A 14,450-nucleotide genomic window follows, 5' to 3' on the forward strand; every position below is an offset into this window, starting at 1 on the left:
GGCGGCCCTGTGCACACAGAACCCCGTTTGCTATGGCTGGCTAGATGCAGGCAGGAGAAAGGGAAGCCTTCACTCTGGCTAAAGCCTAGAATAACGCAGGGGTGGGACATTCTGTCACCTGACAGCTTGGGGCTGTTGCAAGAGCTGGGGAAGGCCCCAGCAGCCAGAGCATGGGGACCGTGGCACAGTGATCTGCCTGCCCATCCGGTCGTGCTGCTGGGAAGGAGGTCAGCCCGGTGAATTTTTCTCTGCAGAACCTGGACTTGTTGCTGGTGTTGGAAGCCAGCTCAATTCCAGTGTTTGCCTCCCCACTGGTCATCTGAGCAACTCCCCTTCCCCTCCACCTCTAGGTCTCTCCTGGCACCACTCCCTCACAGAGTTCTCCCTGCTATTAAACACCTGCGTTTCAAGTGCTTTCACGCTGCAATGCCTGTCCCAGTGCCTGTGGGGATGGGTGGTGGACCAGGAGGTTTTGATGGTGGAGGCTAGAGGAGAAATGAGCATTTTGAGGGAAGCCTTTGCGGGGCCATACAGGTGTGACTCGTGGGCTCAGACCCAAGTTAGATTGGAGGCTGTTCCCTTGGACTATTTACCCCAGCATGTTAGTTCTGTCCCTGGTCACGCTGGGTCTGAATTGCAAGAGTTCGCTTCAGATCTGAGCTCTCTCAGGGTGCTCAGAGCGGGGGTTCTGTTGTAGGGATGCAAGGACAGTTATGACCTGCTGTGGATGTAGCTTTGCAGACCACAAGTTCCTTTATGAATAGCAGAAAAATAATAAAAAGGGGATTTCTAACAGCAAGTTAGACACATTAGCAGGCTGGTTCCACTTACGGTGGGCAGATAACCGTTTAATCCTGAGCCCCTAATGGCATTCAGAGGGAACTGGCTTTAATAAGCGGTATTCTGATGCTGGATTTGCTTTTTATTGTTGTGACTCTTACATTTTGTTTCTTTGCCCAAATGTCTCATTTCTAAAAGCAAAACGAATATTCTATCATCTCAAAGGAGCAGCAGGTAAGTAGGTTAGCTGCTTCCGTTTGTGTTCCGTACATTGTGCTTCTCTGAATTTCCCCTGCAGATTCAGCTAGAGAAGTTATTCTTCGCCCCTTGTTTGTTCTAAATTGTTGCCTAGCGTGGCTGTGTGCTACAGCCCAGAGGTGGCTGCATTTCAGTAGAGCGTGAAGGGAGCTCAGCAGGTAGTCACTGATATGGTGGAAACTTGCTGTGATCCTGTAGGATTAAAGACATACAGTTGTTATTAAACATGCTTTAAAAATTATTGCTATGGTAGCATCTAGCGGCCCATCTGAGATCACGGCCCTGTTGCACTGGGTGTGGCACAGATGCATAATGAGAGACAGTTGCTGGACTGAAGAGCTTGCAGTTAAAATATCCAACACAGACACAACCCGGAGAGGGGAAAACAGAGGCATGTAGGTCAAGGGACTTGCCCAAGGCCACTCAGCAGGTCACTGGCGGAGCTGGGAGTAGAAGCGAGGTCCCCAGAGTCCCTGTCTATTCTAAAATCAATATTAACACTAAGTAGCCACGTGATGCTGTTTCCTCCCATGTCAGGCTCCTGGTGTCTGTCGCTGTTTTTCACACAGCTCTCGGTGTCTCCACGCCTCCTGACGGACATACAGGGCTTCTGATCCAGTTAATGGGCTCTTCTCTCTCGTCCTGCCAATACGGGCTGTCCTCAGCCCATCTAGAAGGCAGCCGTGAGCGGAGGAAGGTTAAGAGGCGGGGCGGTGGCGCTAGGCGTTAGCTTGACGCTGTTCAAGGATCCAGCAGCAGCTGCAGGCAGCAGGGAGTGACGCAATGAGGGTGGAGGAGATGCTGCCTGCTAAAGGGAAGAGACAGCGATATTGGTCAGCCGGCTGCCTCGGGATCTCGCCCAGTCAGCACAGCCAGCGTGTGTCCCCGGCCTGGTGCACGCTGCAGTGCAGAGGAGGGTGGGCATGTGGCTGCAGGGAAGGCTCTCTGGATGCCAGCAGAGGATTGAACCGGGAGCTGCGGTGATGGGTCCCCTGCCAGGCCCGGAGAGAGGGGTCTGATTTCTGTGCTGGCATGCGTTGTAGGCTTTTCCCCGAGGAAAGCAGGACACTTGGCTTTTCTCTAAAGGTACGTGAGGGGGCAGGTGCCCCTTCCCGGGAGAGTGGATGGCCGCAGCAGCAGAGGCTGTGGGGAAAGTGTATACCCTGCCGTCCTGTGCTGACCGTCCAGGTAGCTGTAATGGCAGCCATTGCTAGGCCCCCCGCCACTGCTGGGTAGGGACTTACTCCTTTGGTGTTCAGGGGAAGGGCATCCAATAGGGGACTGTGTTGCTGGGCCCGCAAGGGGGCCAAAAACTGGGGAAAACGGAACCCTCCCTGGTGGGTCTGTTTTTCCGACAGATTGGAAAGTGGGGACAAGTGAGACAAGGCCTGACTGGAGGGCTGAATGCAAGGCCTAGCCCACTCGGCAGGGAGACGCCATCCCAGATTTGGCTCAGGCCATCGGCGGTGATGAAGTGGGAATTTTCTGTGGTATTTTTGTGGGGTGGGGTGGGGAGCTGATGTGTGCCTCAGTTTCCCCAATATTTTGCATGGCAGGTGGAGGGAAGGTCTAGGTTTGCTCTCTGGACAGCTAGGAGACATAGGGGTGTGTGTGTGTGTGTCACTTAGCTGTCTGAGCCTCAATGAGCCATTAAAAAGGACTGTCTGAGAGCCACCCCGTGTCAATGGAAAACCCAAGATGATGAAGGGAAACCCAATCACCAGAACACTAGCAATCAGGGAGATGGATTTCCCCACCTATCAGCAGGGAAGATGAGCAAAGACCCCAGCTCAAGAACAAAAGACTGGAAGGTGCCAGGTGTTTGTGCGGAGGGGGTGGGGGATAAAGTGCTGGCTTCTCACCTGGAAACTGGCTAAGGAGGTCAGCCAGAGTCTGAACATGGGGCTTGACTCATTACAGCTGGTCTGGGCTGACCAGGATGGACTGAGCTTTAACCTTCTTTCCCTGCACTGCCCTAAGAGCTTTCGAATTGTGCGTGCCAGGGGACTAAGGAATGGCTGCCTGTGTCCCTGTATGGTGTCAAGTATCAGGGGGTAGCCGTGTTAGTTTGTATCCACAAAAACAACAAGGAGTCCGGTGGCACCTGAAAGACTAACAGATTTATTTGAGCATAAGCTTTCGTAGGTACGAAAGCTTATGCTCAAATAAATCTGTTAGTCTTTAAAGTGCCACCGGACTCCTTGTTTTTGTGTCACTGTAAATACTCTGGGAGCATTGCGCCCTGAAAGGCTCCTCCCGCAGGAGTCTGGCTTGGCTGGATTCGCTGCCGGGAGCCGTATCGAGAAAGTGGGATTGCTGGTGCCACCGGACAATGTAAAAAGAACAGGAGGACTTGTGGCACCTTAGAGACTAACAAATTTATTAGAGCATAAGCTTTCGTGAGCTCCAGCCCACTTCATCGGATGCATACGGTGAGCTGTAGCTCACAAAAGCTTATGCTCTAATAAATTTGTTAGTCTCTAAGGTGCCACGAGTCCTCCTGTTCTTTTTACGGATACAGACTAACACGGCTGCTACTCTGAAATCTGGACAATGTAGGAGGCTGTGGGTCTGCCCCCTGCAGATCTGTGTGGGTTCCGCTCCCCACTACAAGCCAGGGCGTAGACCTGGCCTTGTGACTCGGATGCTTCCCCTGACATTTTATTTACTTAATCAAACCAGGCCCAAGCTGTCAGTCCGAGCTTTAAGCCGAGTGCTGGGACAGTCCACCCACCGCCCTTCTGATTTAAAGCGGAGATGTTAGTGTGTTAGTCCAGGCTATGTGGGGCTGGTCCAGGCTAGCCCTTCATCCAGGTTAGGTTTGGATGCCTCCTGCTTGCGGTGAGCCATGTTCCTTGATGCGAAGTCATGACAGGGGGTGTATGTAGACTCTGCTTATTTCACTAGTTCCATGATGGAGATTTGAACCTGGATTGCGGCTTCCCTGCAGGGTTGGGGAGAAGCTGAGTATGTTAACTCAGTGCACTATTTAGTGGCCCCAGATGCTGCTTTAATAGTCGTTCAGATAATACCGTGGGGAGAGGGCACACGGCGCAAATAACCCAGCTCCCTGCTCCCCAGGTCTGAGTTCATGGCCTGGTCTGCCCAGTTAGGTCATGGTCCTGCAGGGCTGGGAGAGCCAGAAACCTTCAAGGATGCCCCCCGGGGAGGGGGCTGCGGGGTCACCATGACACTCCATCAGCTGTTGTCTGGGAAACAGCCGATCTTGCTTGCTGCTCTCACACATCCTGTTCCCCCACTCCCACTCCAGCCCTCCCTCCCCTTTCCTCAAGGTCCAGCACAGACCTGCCTCCCCTCCAGTACGGATGGAAGCCCCCCCGTTCTTGCACTGAGTTTTAAAAATTCTTAACCCCTTCTGTGCTGGATGATGGGCCCGGTTTGTCTGGCAAATCAGCGGACATCCCTGGGACAGCCTGCTGTTGCCTGCTTCAGATGGCAGATGGGCTTAGGGGATGTGAGGAGGTGCTGGCACCAGTTGGCTGCTTACGTGAATCTCCAAGAGGATGGAACGTTAGACTGGAAATCTTGCGAGGGGGAGGTTTTTTCTCTGTCTTTTGGTACTTCTGCTGCCATCCGGCACCTGGGGGCCCAGCGCTGCAGCTGGCACACGTGAAAAATAACGGAGGGGCGGAGGGGGACACGATTAATGGAGCACTTCCAACCTCCAGGGTTAGACTGAAGTTTTGGCTGAAGGTTCTTTATCCAAACCTGTTTGCCCAGCCCTGCTGGGTATGGGGAGGGTGCTGTTTGTTTGGGTTACAGTAGTGCCTAAGGGCCGCCATTGAAATCAGGGCTGTGTTGTACCCAGGGCTGTACAGACATAGTGGGAGCCAGTCCCTGCTGCTAAGAACTTGCAGTTTAGAGGCAGAGAAAGAAAGTATTATCCCCCCTTTACAGGTGGGAAACTGAGGCACAGAAACAAAGTGATTAGCCCACAGTCACGCGGGCAGTCCGTGTCAGAGCTGAGCAGTGACTCTTGTTCTTCTGAGTGCCAATCCAGTGCCTTTAACCTTGCTGTTGTGAAATCTGAGCATGCTGGTTCCTCGCTGTATCTGAGACCCCATCCTGGTCCCTTGTCCTGACTGGTGTCAGAGGCCACCAGCAAAGCTTGCGTCTGGAGAAGGATCTTCACAAGAGAGGAACTTGGTTCGCAAGCTCTTTGGGGCTGAGACAGCCTCAGTTACCTGTCTGCAGCACCAGGCATGCTGGTGTTAAGGCCTTTAGGTTTTAGCATAATACTGGGAAGAACCAAGGTGGAAGGTAGGTTCCAGCCCTAAGGAGCTAAGAAGCTTGAAAAGGGAAGTGCGGGGGGAAAAGAGAACTGATTCATGATAGAGAGAGAGAAAGCCAAGGGGAGGAGGTAGCGAGCACAGTGCAGTGAATGGGGAAGGGGTGCCCTGTGCCGGGAAAGGTTTGCGGGGAGAGTAGAGGAAATAGGCTGAAAGCAGCCAAGGGGGAAGAAAAGGACACCAGAACGAGAGAGTGAAGCAGCGGGTGAGTGGGCATGTGAGAGATGTGGTGTGGGGGTGGCCTGCTGGGAACTGGCACGACGGAGACCTGCAGTGTAACTGGATGGCATGAGCGCTGGGTGTCAGCTCTGAAGCCTGGTGGGTGCACGTCTAACCAGCCCTGTTTAGGGGCTTGGACCTTGAGAGCTAAAAGCTGTGGGCCTCTATTGTTGCAGTTTACGGGGCAATGCTAGGAGCTGGAAGGAGTAGGAGACTTGCTAACCTTTTACATGGACCAGCCACTGGAAGGGGACAAAGACCCATTGTGTCTTAGTGCGAATTGCCTGGGCATGTCACCCCCTCTTGGTGCAGTTTAGCTGTGGAGGATCCCAGTCTGTAGCCAGGTCTGCAACCAAGCGATTCAGGTGTGGCCATTGCATTTGCTCACAACTGGCCCTTGCTATTCAGTTTGGTGGACCTGGACTCGCTCAACTTTTAGCGACAGCACATAGCTTCCCCCAACCATCCCCGTAAACTGGCTGGCTATTCTGCTTGTCTGACCACTCACAGCCTTCTTCCTGCCCTAGGTTCCTGACGGTGGTCAGCAATGGGGACGTTGTGGGCAGCTCCCCCACGGGGATTCGGACCCGCAACTGGAAAAGGAAGAGCATCCGGCGAGGTAGGGTTCTGATGCCTCTATGAGCTGGATGGGATGGATGGAAATGACTCTGGATTCCTTCCAAGAGACTCGTGTGTTGTTCGATCAGCTTTGGTGTGCCCTGGAAATGCTGGGATTCCCGCCTCCCTCACACAGATGGAAAAACATGGCTTCCCCATCCCAAATCCTGGCTCTGTTTAAACACTAAAACAGCCCTTTGGTCAGGCAGGTGACTGGGTATGTTTGGGACCATGATGGATAATAACTTAGACTTCAGTGTAGCAGTTACCATGCCATACATAGGGTGTTGAGAACTTGATGGGTTGAAATTGGGAGGGATAGCTCAGTGGTTTGAGCATTGGCCTGCTAAACCCAGGGTTGTGAGTTCAATCCTTGAGGGGGCCATTTAGGGATCTGGGGCAAAAATTGGGGATTGGTCCTGCTTCAAGCAGGGGGTTGGACTAGATGACCTCCTGAGGTCCCTTCCAACCCTAACCTTCTATGATTCTAAGTGTTTGATCCAAAGGACCGATCCAAATTTTGGGTGTTTGGGGATCAGCACTTGGACCTAGATCTGGATTTCACAGCTGGCCTCAATTTGTCTCTTATTTGGGTCAAATCTCCTGAGCTAAAGGCCCCCTAATTTTGGATTGAGATGCACACTTTGTAGCCCTGGCCTGTTGCTCCTTAGAAAGGAGCCAGGGTCAAGTCATAAAACTCAGATACAGATTTTTGAGCTCTCCCTGCAGAGGCGTCAGAGAGAGGGGCCAGGATCTAGCTTTGCCACTGCGGCATAAAAGGCACTGAGAGCAGTACGCTGAAGGTTGGCTCTGAAACATCAGGTGTTCCAGACAAGACCCACTATTCATTGTGTTCTGGTTGCACTCAAGAGGTCCCTTGTGGTAGGCCCTGTGCAGATACCCTGTGAGAGAGAGTCCCGGCCCAGAGTTGACAATCTAAATGGGCAGAGCAGAAAGAACAGTCCCAGAGGTGAAGTGACTTGGCTGCCGGGTCAGTGGTTGAGGCAGGCATAGGGCCCAGGTGTCATGACTCCCAATCTAGTACCCTACCCACTGGCTCACGCTGCCACGAGTCAAAGCGGGGTGTAGCTGAAGCTCATGGTGAGTTCTCTCCTGGTTTCAGGTTCTTCTCCACAGCTTGCCCTGTGTTGCTTTTCGTTCCAGGTGCACGGTTTGAGTTCCCGGCCCTGGAGGAAGATGTGATCTATGATGACGTCCCATGTGAAAATCTGGACTCGGATCAGTACGGTATGGAACCACCCAGAATTCTGCTCTGAGCAGAGGTGTCTTTCATGCCTTCCTACAGGCTGTCTTTGCCTCTCTTTCTTATCTACTTCCTCCCCTGCCTCTGTCAGCTCTGTCCTTTCTCTCATAGCCCTGCCCATCCAAGGATCTTGGAGCTCTTACATGAGTGTTGGGAGCTGGGTAGGTGCGAGCTCCAAGGTGATGTGACTTGCTCCAAGGTGGCGTGGTGATTCTGTGGTAGAGGTGGGAGTAGAACCCAGGAGTCCTAACTCGCAGTACCCTGCTCTAACAAGGCCATTTCCCTGCCTCCTTCAGGAGTACCCTGACCTTTTAGAAGCCACTGTTGGCCTGTTGATTACTTGCGGCTATTGAGTCCTTTCAGCCTGCTTTGAGCTAAATCAGAATCTCTCTGGAAGGAAAGGGCCAGGTCATCAGTTGGGGTAATTGTTAGGGGCCTTATTCCTTCACCCACTTACTTCCCTGGTCCTTCTCGCATGAACAGAGAGCAACAATACCCGAAGTCCAAAGGTGCAAACAATTCGATGTTTATTGGGGTGAACTTCCAGCAAGCATGATTCCAGTTTCCTTCCTTAGTATCCTCCTTCCCAGCTCTGACACCACAGAGCCTTACACGTGTGTCCCTGTTCCCATTCCTACCCTTAGCCAAACATGATTCCAACTTCCTTACTCCCATTCCCTGTTCCCATTTCCCCCTTTAGCAAAACATTATTCCAATTTTCTTACCCCCATTCCCTGTTCCCATCTCCCCCTTTAGCAAAACATATTTCCAATTTTCTTACCCCCATTCCCTGTTCCCATCTCACACACCCACATGCCCACCCACACCCAGTCACTTCCTCATTGACTACAGATTATATAGTAAAACTTGAGTTCTGCTTAGCTATATCTTAACCAATCATTTTCCTGAAATTTAACTAACCCATCCTAACATATTGTAACATGATTATGTAACCAATTATATCCCACCACCTCAATTAGTTTACACCCAGCAAAATTAATTATACAGCAGACAGGAACAATCACAGAACCAGACAGAGATTATACAGACAAACAACAGCAAAGTGGGAACTATAATGACAAAACAATACAGAAGTGAGGATTTCACATCCCAGCTATTGATAAGTGAGTTCTTGCCAGACAGGATGCTATCGAACTAAGTTTCCTTTTACATTTTCTAGGCACTTCCCTTTCTCTGGAGGTGATAGGAATACAATCCTGTCCTGATAGTGCCTAACAGCTCAATAGCACCTTATTTCAATGTGACTAGTTTGGAATGTGAGGATGTGACTGTTCGCTTCCCAGCTTATGGCTGCCTCTGCTGCTTAGCCAAAGGCCTGAGCCTAAGCACAGGGCCACAAACTGTCACAGTAAGAGAAGGCCCTTACACTGGCAGACAGTGGTTTTGATTCTTTCTTTTATACCTCTATCACTAGCCAAGTGATAAGAATACACCTAAATTCTTAGAGTATAGGCCTTTACAGACAGGCCTGGGAAGGAGGATACTAAGGAAGGAAACTGGAATCATGCTTGCTGGAAGTTCACCCCAATAAACATCGAATTATTTGCACCTTTGGACTTCGGGTATTGTTGCTCTCTGTTCATGCGAGAAGGACCAGGGAAGTAAGTGGGTGAAGGAATAAGCCCCCTAACAGTAATTAGTGTAACTCTACTGATGCCAATGAAGCAACGTTGAGTGTCTGCCTTGCTGTCTCCTGTCCACCCCTCCAGAGCTGCCGATGGACTGTAGAGGAAGAGGCCCTTTGTGGCAGGTGGGGGGTGACTAGGATTTTACCTCCTCTCTGTGCCACTTTAAAGACATTCCTGGGTAGGGGAAGGGATAAAGCAATTGGCTTTTCATGCCCTTAAAATCCAACAGCTCTGGGTCTGTACCCATAACCAGCCTGAGCCGTAAAGGGCTGGGGGGCACCAGGAAGGGAAAGGGGGACCCTGCATTTCATTGCACTGAATTCACAAACCCCTGCTTCCTGGGAGATGGGAGTGTGCGGTGGCTTCAAGACCGGAGGACGCAAGGAAGAGGCTATTTGGAGATGGTTGTGTGAGGTCGTGAGGGCCTCTTAGGCCATATCTACCCTACAGCTTATGTCAGCAGAACTTCTACTGCTCAGGGGGGAGAATAAACCACCCCCCCCCGAGCGAAGCGCTGGACAGCGCTGTCGGCAGGAGAGCTTCTGTCGCCGACACAGCTGCCGCCGCTCACTGGAGTAGTTAAACCAAGAGGAGAGTTCTCTCCCATCCGCTTAGGGCAGCTACATTAGAGAGCTTACAGCGGAGCAGCTGCAAACTCTCCAAGGTAGCCATGCCCTTAGAGTGATGGCTCCCTCCCTCTTCGTTTGATGTTTTGTTGTAGGCGTGTTGCTGCCAGGTTATTAGGGAGACAAGGCGGGTGAGGTCTTATTGTTTGTCTTCTCTTGGTAAGAGAGACCAGCTTTCTAGCTTATCCAGAGCTCTTCTTCAGTCTGGGAAAGGCCCTCCGAGCGTCACAGCGAAATACAAGGTGGGATGAATGTTTAGCATAAGTAGTTAGCACATATTTCTAGGGAGCATTCAAGGTGAAGTGGCTAGTTCGCGCGTCTCCAGTCATGGGGGGAGGGAAAAGATTGTTGTAATAAGCTATAAGTCCAGGTTCTCTATTCGGTCTCTGATTTTTAGTGTCTCGCAAAGTTTAAATTTAAACTCCCAGGCTCATCGTTTGAAGGTGCTGTGCAGGTTTCCTTTGAGGACGAGGACTGAGAGGTCAGATATGGAGTGATGGTTTTGTGAACGATGTTTGTCCCTGGGTGGTTTTGTCTTTTATCACTTTCCTGTTTGAGTTCGTTCAAGAGCGTAGTGACTGTCTGGTTTCACCCTCATCGTTGTTGCTGGAGTGTTTTCAGTTCCCTGCCATCACTTTCTGTGCTGGGTAAGCTCTAATTGAGGTCTGAAGCATGGCCTAGGGGCTAGAGCAGTGGGCTGGGACTTGGGAGATTTGGGGCAATTCCTGGCTCTGCCACAGTCTCTGTGTGTGACCATACGCAAGTCACTTAGGGCTGAATGCTCAAAAGGAGTTAGACCTTGACCCTGAGCATCGCCAGGCATAATTTTACGTGCCTGGAAAAATCATGGTGATTCCCAAAGTCTGAGTTAGACGTCTACACTTCTGTACAACGCATGGGGAGAGCTGGGTGCCTTTGACTGCAATTCACACACGTCGGGAAGCTGCCTAAGCGAGTCAGTGGGAGATGACGACCAGAGCAGTGGGAGATTTAGGCTCCCAAGTCCAGGCTGCAGGGAAATGCCTATTTCTGCTGAGCAATTCTGAAGCCAGGAACTCTCTTCAGAGTTAGGCACCTTATGCCATTTTGGGGGTGGGGGCATGTCACCCACCTTACAGCTCTTAGCCCAGTGATTAATGCCTCACCTGGGACATGGGATACCCAGCTTCAATTGCCCTTTCCGCCAGAGGGGCAGAGAGGATTGGAACAGGGGTCTCCCAGCTCTAACCACGGAGCTATGGGATATTCGGATGGAGGCTCCCCCCATCTCGCCGGTTGAAGCAGGCCTCCTGTGGAGAAATAATGACGGAGTGGTTGAAGCAGGAGAACAGGACCGGGGGTCTCCCATCTGGATGCCCGAACCACTGGATGACAGAGATTTTCTCCCTCTCACAATGACCCTAAGAAGCTCCTCTTCCTCCTGCCAGGTTTTGAAAGGGCCCAATCTGATAAGCAGGTTCAGGGGGTGCCTACTAGACAGAGCCCTGCACGCCTGTCTTCCCTGGGTTGGGGGTCGCGCTGGGTCATAGGTGGGGGATAGGCATCCGGACAGAGAGAGACACGGGGGCTGAGGGAACTTTTACCTTGACAGGTTAGGGGCTGAGTGAGTTTAGGTGCTTAAAATAGGGACTTATGCCCCGTAGTTCTTATGAGCATCCTAGCCCTTACCCTGTCTCAGTGTCCCGTCTGTGAAAAGGGTAAGGGGGAAAGAATTCATTTACCCCTCTCCCTTTTGTCTCTGTTATGTATTTGGATTGTAAGCTCGGGGGCCAAGGACGGTCTGTACCTAAAGGTATGTCTGTGTGGCAAGCAACAGCCCACAGCTGGGAATCTCAGAGCCCGAGTCCCCAGACTCAGGCTTGCGCTAATGGTGCTAAAAATGGCTGTGTGGACAGTTCACGCTATGAAACCCACACCCCTTCCCAAGGCTTCAGAGCCCAGGCCTCAGCCCCAGGCTGAATGTCTACACGCCATTTTTAGGACCAGAGCCCCGTGAGCCTGAGTCCATTGCCTGGGGCTCTGAGACGTGCGGCTGCCTGTCATGTAGGCGTACCCTATCTGGTACTGTACTACACGTGATGATGATGACGAACACTCCTTCATCTCCATCCACACTTCCTTTGCCCCTTGATGGAAAGCTCAGGAGGTGGAAATGCAGGTTAATTTTGCAATCGTCTCATGACTGCTGCAGTGATTGTGGGTTTTTTTGCTCCTCCATGGCCAGTTGCACTGGTTAGCCAAAACCAAATCCTCTTCTAGGGAGTTGTTTATCTTTCTGTTTAATAATAGCCTGATGACTGGAATCCTGTGTTAGCTGTCAGTTTAAAATGTCTGTCTGCCTGCATTCCTTCCAATGCATCTCCTCCTCCTCCTGCGAGCCTGGATATGGAACACAGGTCCCTCCCTGGCTTTAGGAGTGGATGTTCTGACAGTGGAAAAAATCCAGCTGTGTGGAACTGAGCTTTACCACTGGACAGAAGAGCAAGAGACCATCAAAATTTTAGCCTATGGATAGTGCTGTACATTGCAAACGTTAGCGGTCGCCTTGATGTCAGCCTTGGTCTCCATCTCTGGGCCAGAGGAGCAAGGCTGATGGGTTGCCAATTCTGTCACCTGCTTCTGCAAGTAGACGTGTAAATATGGCCATACTTACAGAGTGGGGGACTCTAGCCTGGGATGTGGGGACTCTGGAAGAGGTTTTGGGGGGGTGTGGTGGGTAATCAGCTGAACATGAGCTCCCAGGGCGATGCTGTGGCCAAAACGGCAAATACAATCCTGTAATGCAACAAGAGAAGGCTATTTTCTCCCTGGATTTGGCACCGGTGCGACCGCTGCTGGAATACCATGTCCAGTTCTGGTGTCCACGATTCAAGATGGATGTTGATAAATTGGAGAGGGGTCAGAGAAGAGCCATGAGAATGATTCAAGGATTAGAAAACCTGCCTCATCGTGAGAGACTCAAGGAGCTCAATCTATTTAGCTCAACGAAGAGACGGTTAAGGGGTGACTTGGTCACAATCTGTAAGCACCTACAAATATTTCATAATGGGCTCTTCAATCTAGCAGAGAAAGGTCCAACATGATCCAATGGCTGGAAGCTGAAGCTAGACAAATTCAGATTGGGAATAAGGTGTAAATTTTTAATGGTGTGAGTAATTAACCATTGGAACAATGTACCCAGGGTCATGGGTTCTCTATTGCTAACAATTTTTAACTCAAGATTGGATGTTTCTCTAAAAGATCTGCCCTAGGAATGGTGTTGGGGGAGGTCTCTGACCTGTGTTATACAGGCGGTCAGACTAGATGATCAGGATGGTCTCATCTGGCCTTGGAGTCCAGGGATGATGGAGGGACTGTGGGGATCTTTCTCGCTGTTCCAACAGGTGGGAAGGGCTCACCAGAGACAAGGAAATGCAAACAAGAGATAAAATCCTGGCCCGACTGGAGTCAATGGGAAGTGTTGCTGTTGAGTTCATTGGAGGCAGGAGGTCAGCCAAGCTCAGGGAGCTGAGAATGGTGTGGCTGGCCTCTAAGGCCTGTTCCTTCAGCCTGCTGAATGAAAGCTGCACGTCTTTGTGTTGTGCCTCAACTGAGAAGAGCGGATCTGGGTTTAAATATGGCCACATGTGCTGGGGCAAGCTTGGAGGAGGAATGGGCCCAGCGGTGCCATGGTAACTCGGGGCAAAGGTTCTGAAAGTTCCTGGAATTTGAGGCTCGGTGGAATCAGCTGGGATGGAAGACCAAGGGGCCTGGCCATCTTCTGCCGTAGCAGGCTCAGAGATGATGCAAATATATGTCTGTCCTTCACCAGAGACCTGCATCTACAGTAAAGGAATAAGCAGACCTGGGTCCGGTGAAAGCAGGCACATTTCTTCGCTTGGCTACTCTGGTTCTTGTGCAACTAAAGGTGAGATTCCTGTGGTTCCACAATGCACAAGAAACTGAACAGAGGCAGCGTGGGCCATAAGGAAAGCTGGGCATGGCAGCGTGGGCCATAAGGAAAGCTTGGGGATACGGGCGACTTGTTTGCCAAGGAGAGAATACACCTGGGAATGGATTTTTTTTTTTAAAAACTCTGAATTGGGCTCACCTTGCTATTGCCTGACTCTGGGGTGGCTGACGCAGCAGCTGGTTGGGGCAGGGGCTGCCTTTTGGTTCTGTGTTTGTACCTCACCATGCATGCTACGGTCGTGATGGGGCTTCGGGGTAGCTACTGCAATGCAAATACGATATAAATAATAATTCTGGCACCACTGTGTTCTACAGTCAGTTGAAAGGGGCTGCACGGCACAGTCCCTGCAGTGTCTCATGGGCTGGGTTTTTATTTCAGACGTGACAGAAATGTGCAAGATCCAGCCCCAAATCCTCTTCCGTGTTACCAAATCTCTCCCTTGGGCTGAAGAGTGGAAACTAGATCAGCTGAAATAGGAAATTGATGGAGGTTTGACAAATGGAAATGGAAAAGTACATTGACAGGCTAAAGGAGGAGGAGGAAAATAGACAAGGTTTAAACACAAATAGTAAATAGGAAGGGGGGAAGAATGGTGCTGTGGTTAGTGGAACTGTTTTTGCCGACAGCGTTCCCCAGGGTGTGGGAATCTCCCAGCGGTGACACTGATTCCTCTGTGACCTTGGGCAAATCACTTAATCTCTCAGGCCCTCCACTCCCTGTCTGTAAAATGGGGTTAACGCTCCTTCCTTGCCCTGCTCTAGTCAGAGCCTCATC

At 51.2% G+C, this 14,450-nt stretch overlaps 1 protein-coding gene across 8 annotated transcripts in view; it reads left to right on the top strand.

Moving 5' to 3' along the window:
- The window catches only part of ARHGEF10L (Rho guanine nucleotide exchange factor 10 like), a 156,019-nt gene that overhangs the window by 47,633 nt on the left and 93,936 nt on the right, over nucleotides 1–14,450 (top strand). For all 8 annotated transcript variants that reach the window (XM_048824695.2, XM_048824693.2, XM_048824700.2 and 5 more), the window contains exons 5-6: nucleotides 6,095–6,186; nucleotides 7,350–7,433. In XM_048824695.2, the coding sequence (XP_048680652.2) occupies nucleotides 6,095–6,186; nucleotides 7,350–7,433 (176 nt within the window). The remainder of the gene's footprint in view (nucleotides 1–6,094; nucleotides 6,187–7,349; nucleotides 7,434–14,450) is intronic.

The sequence above is a fragment of the Caretta caretta genome, chromosome 18 (genome assembly GCF_965140235.1).
Source record: "Caretta caretta isolate rCarCar2 chromosome 18, rCarCar1.hap1, whole genome shotgun sequence".
Classification (NCBI taxonomy): Eukaryota; Metazoa; Chordata; order Testudines; family Cheloniidae; genus Caretta; species Caretta caretta.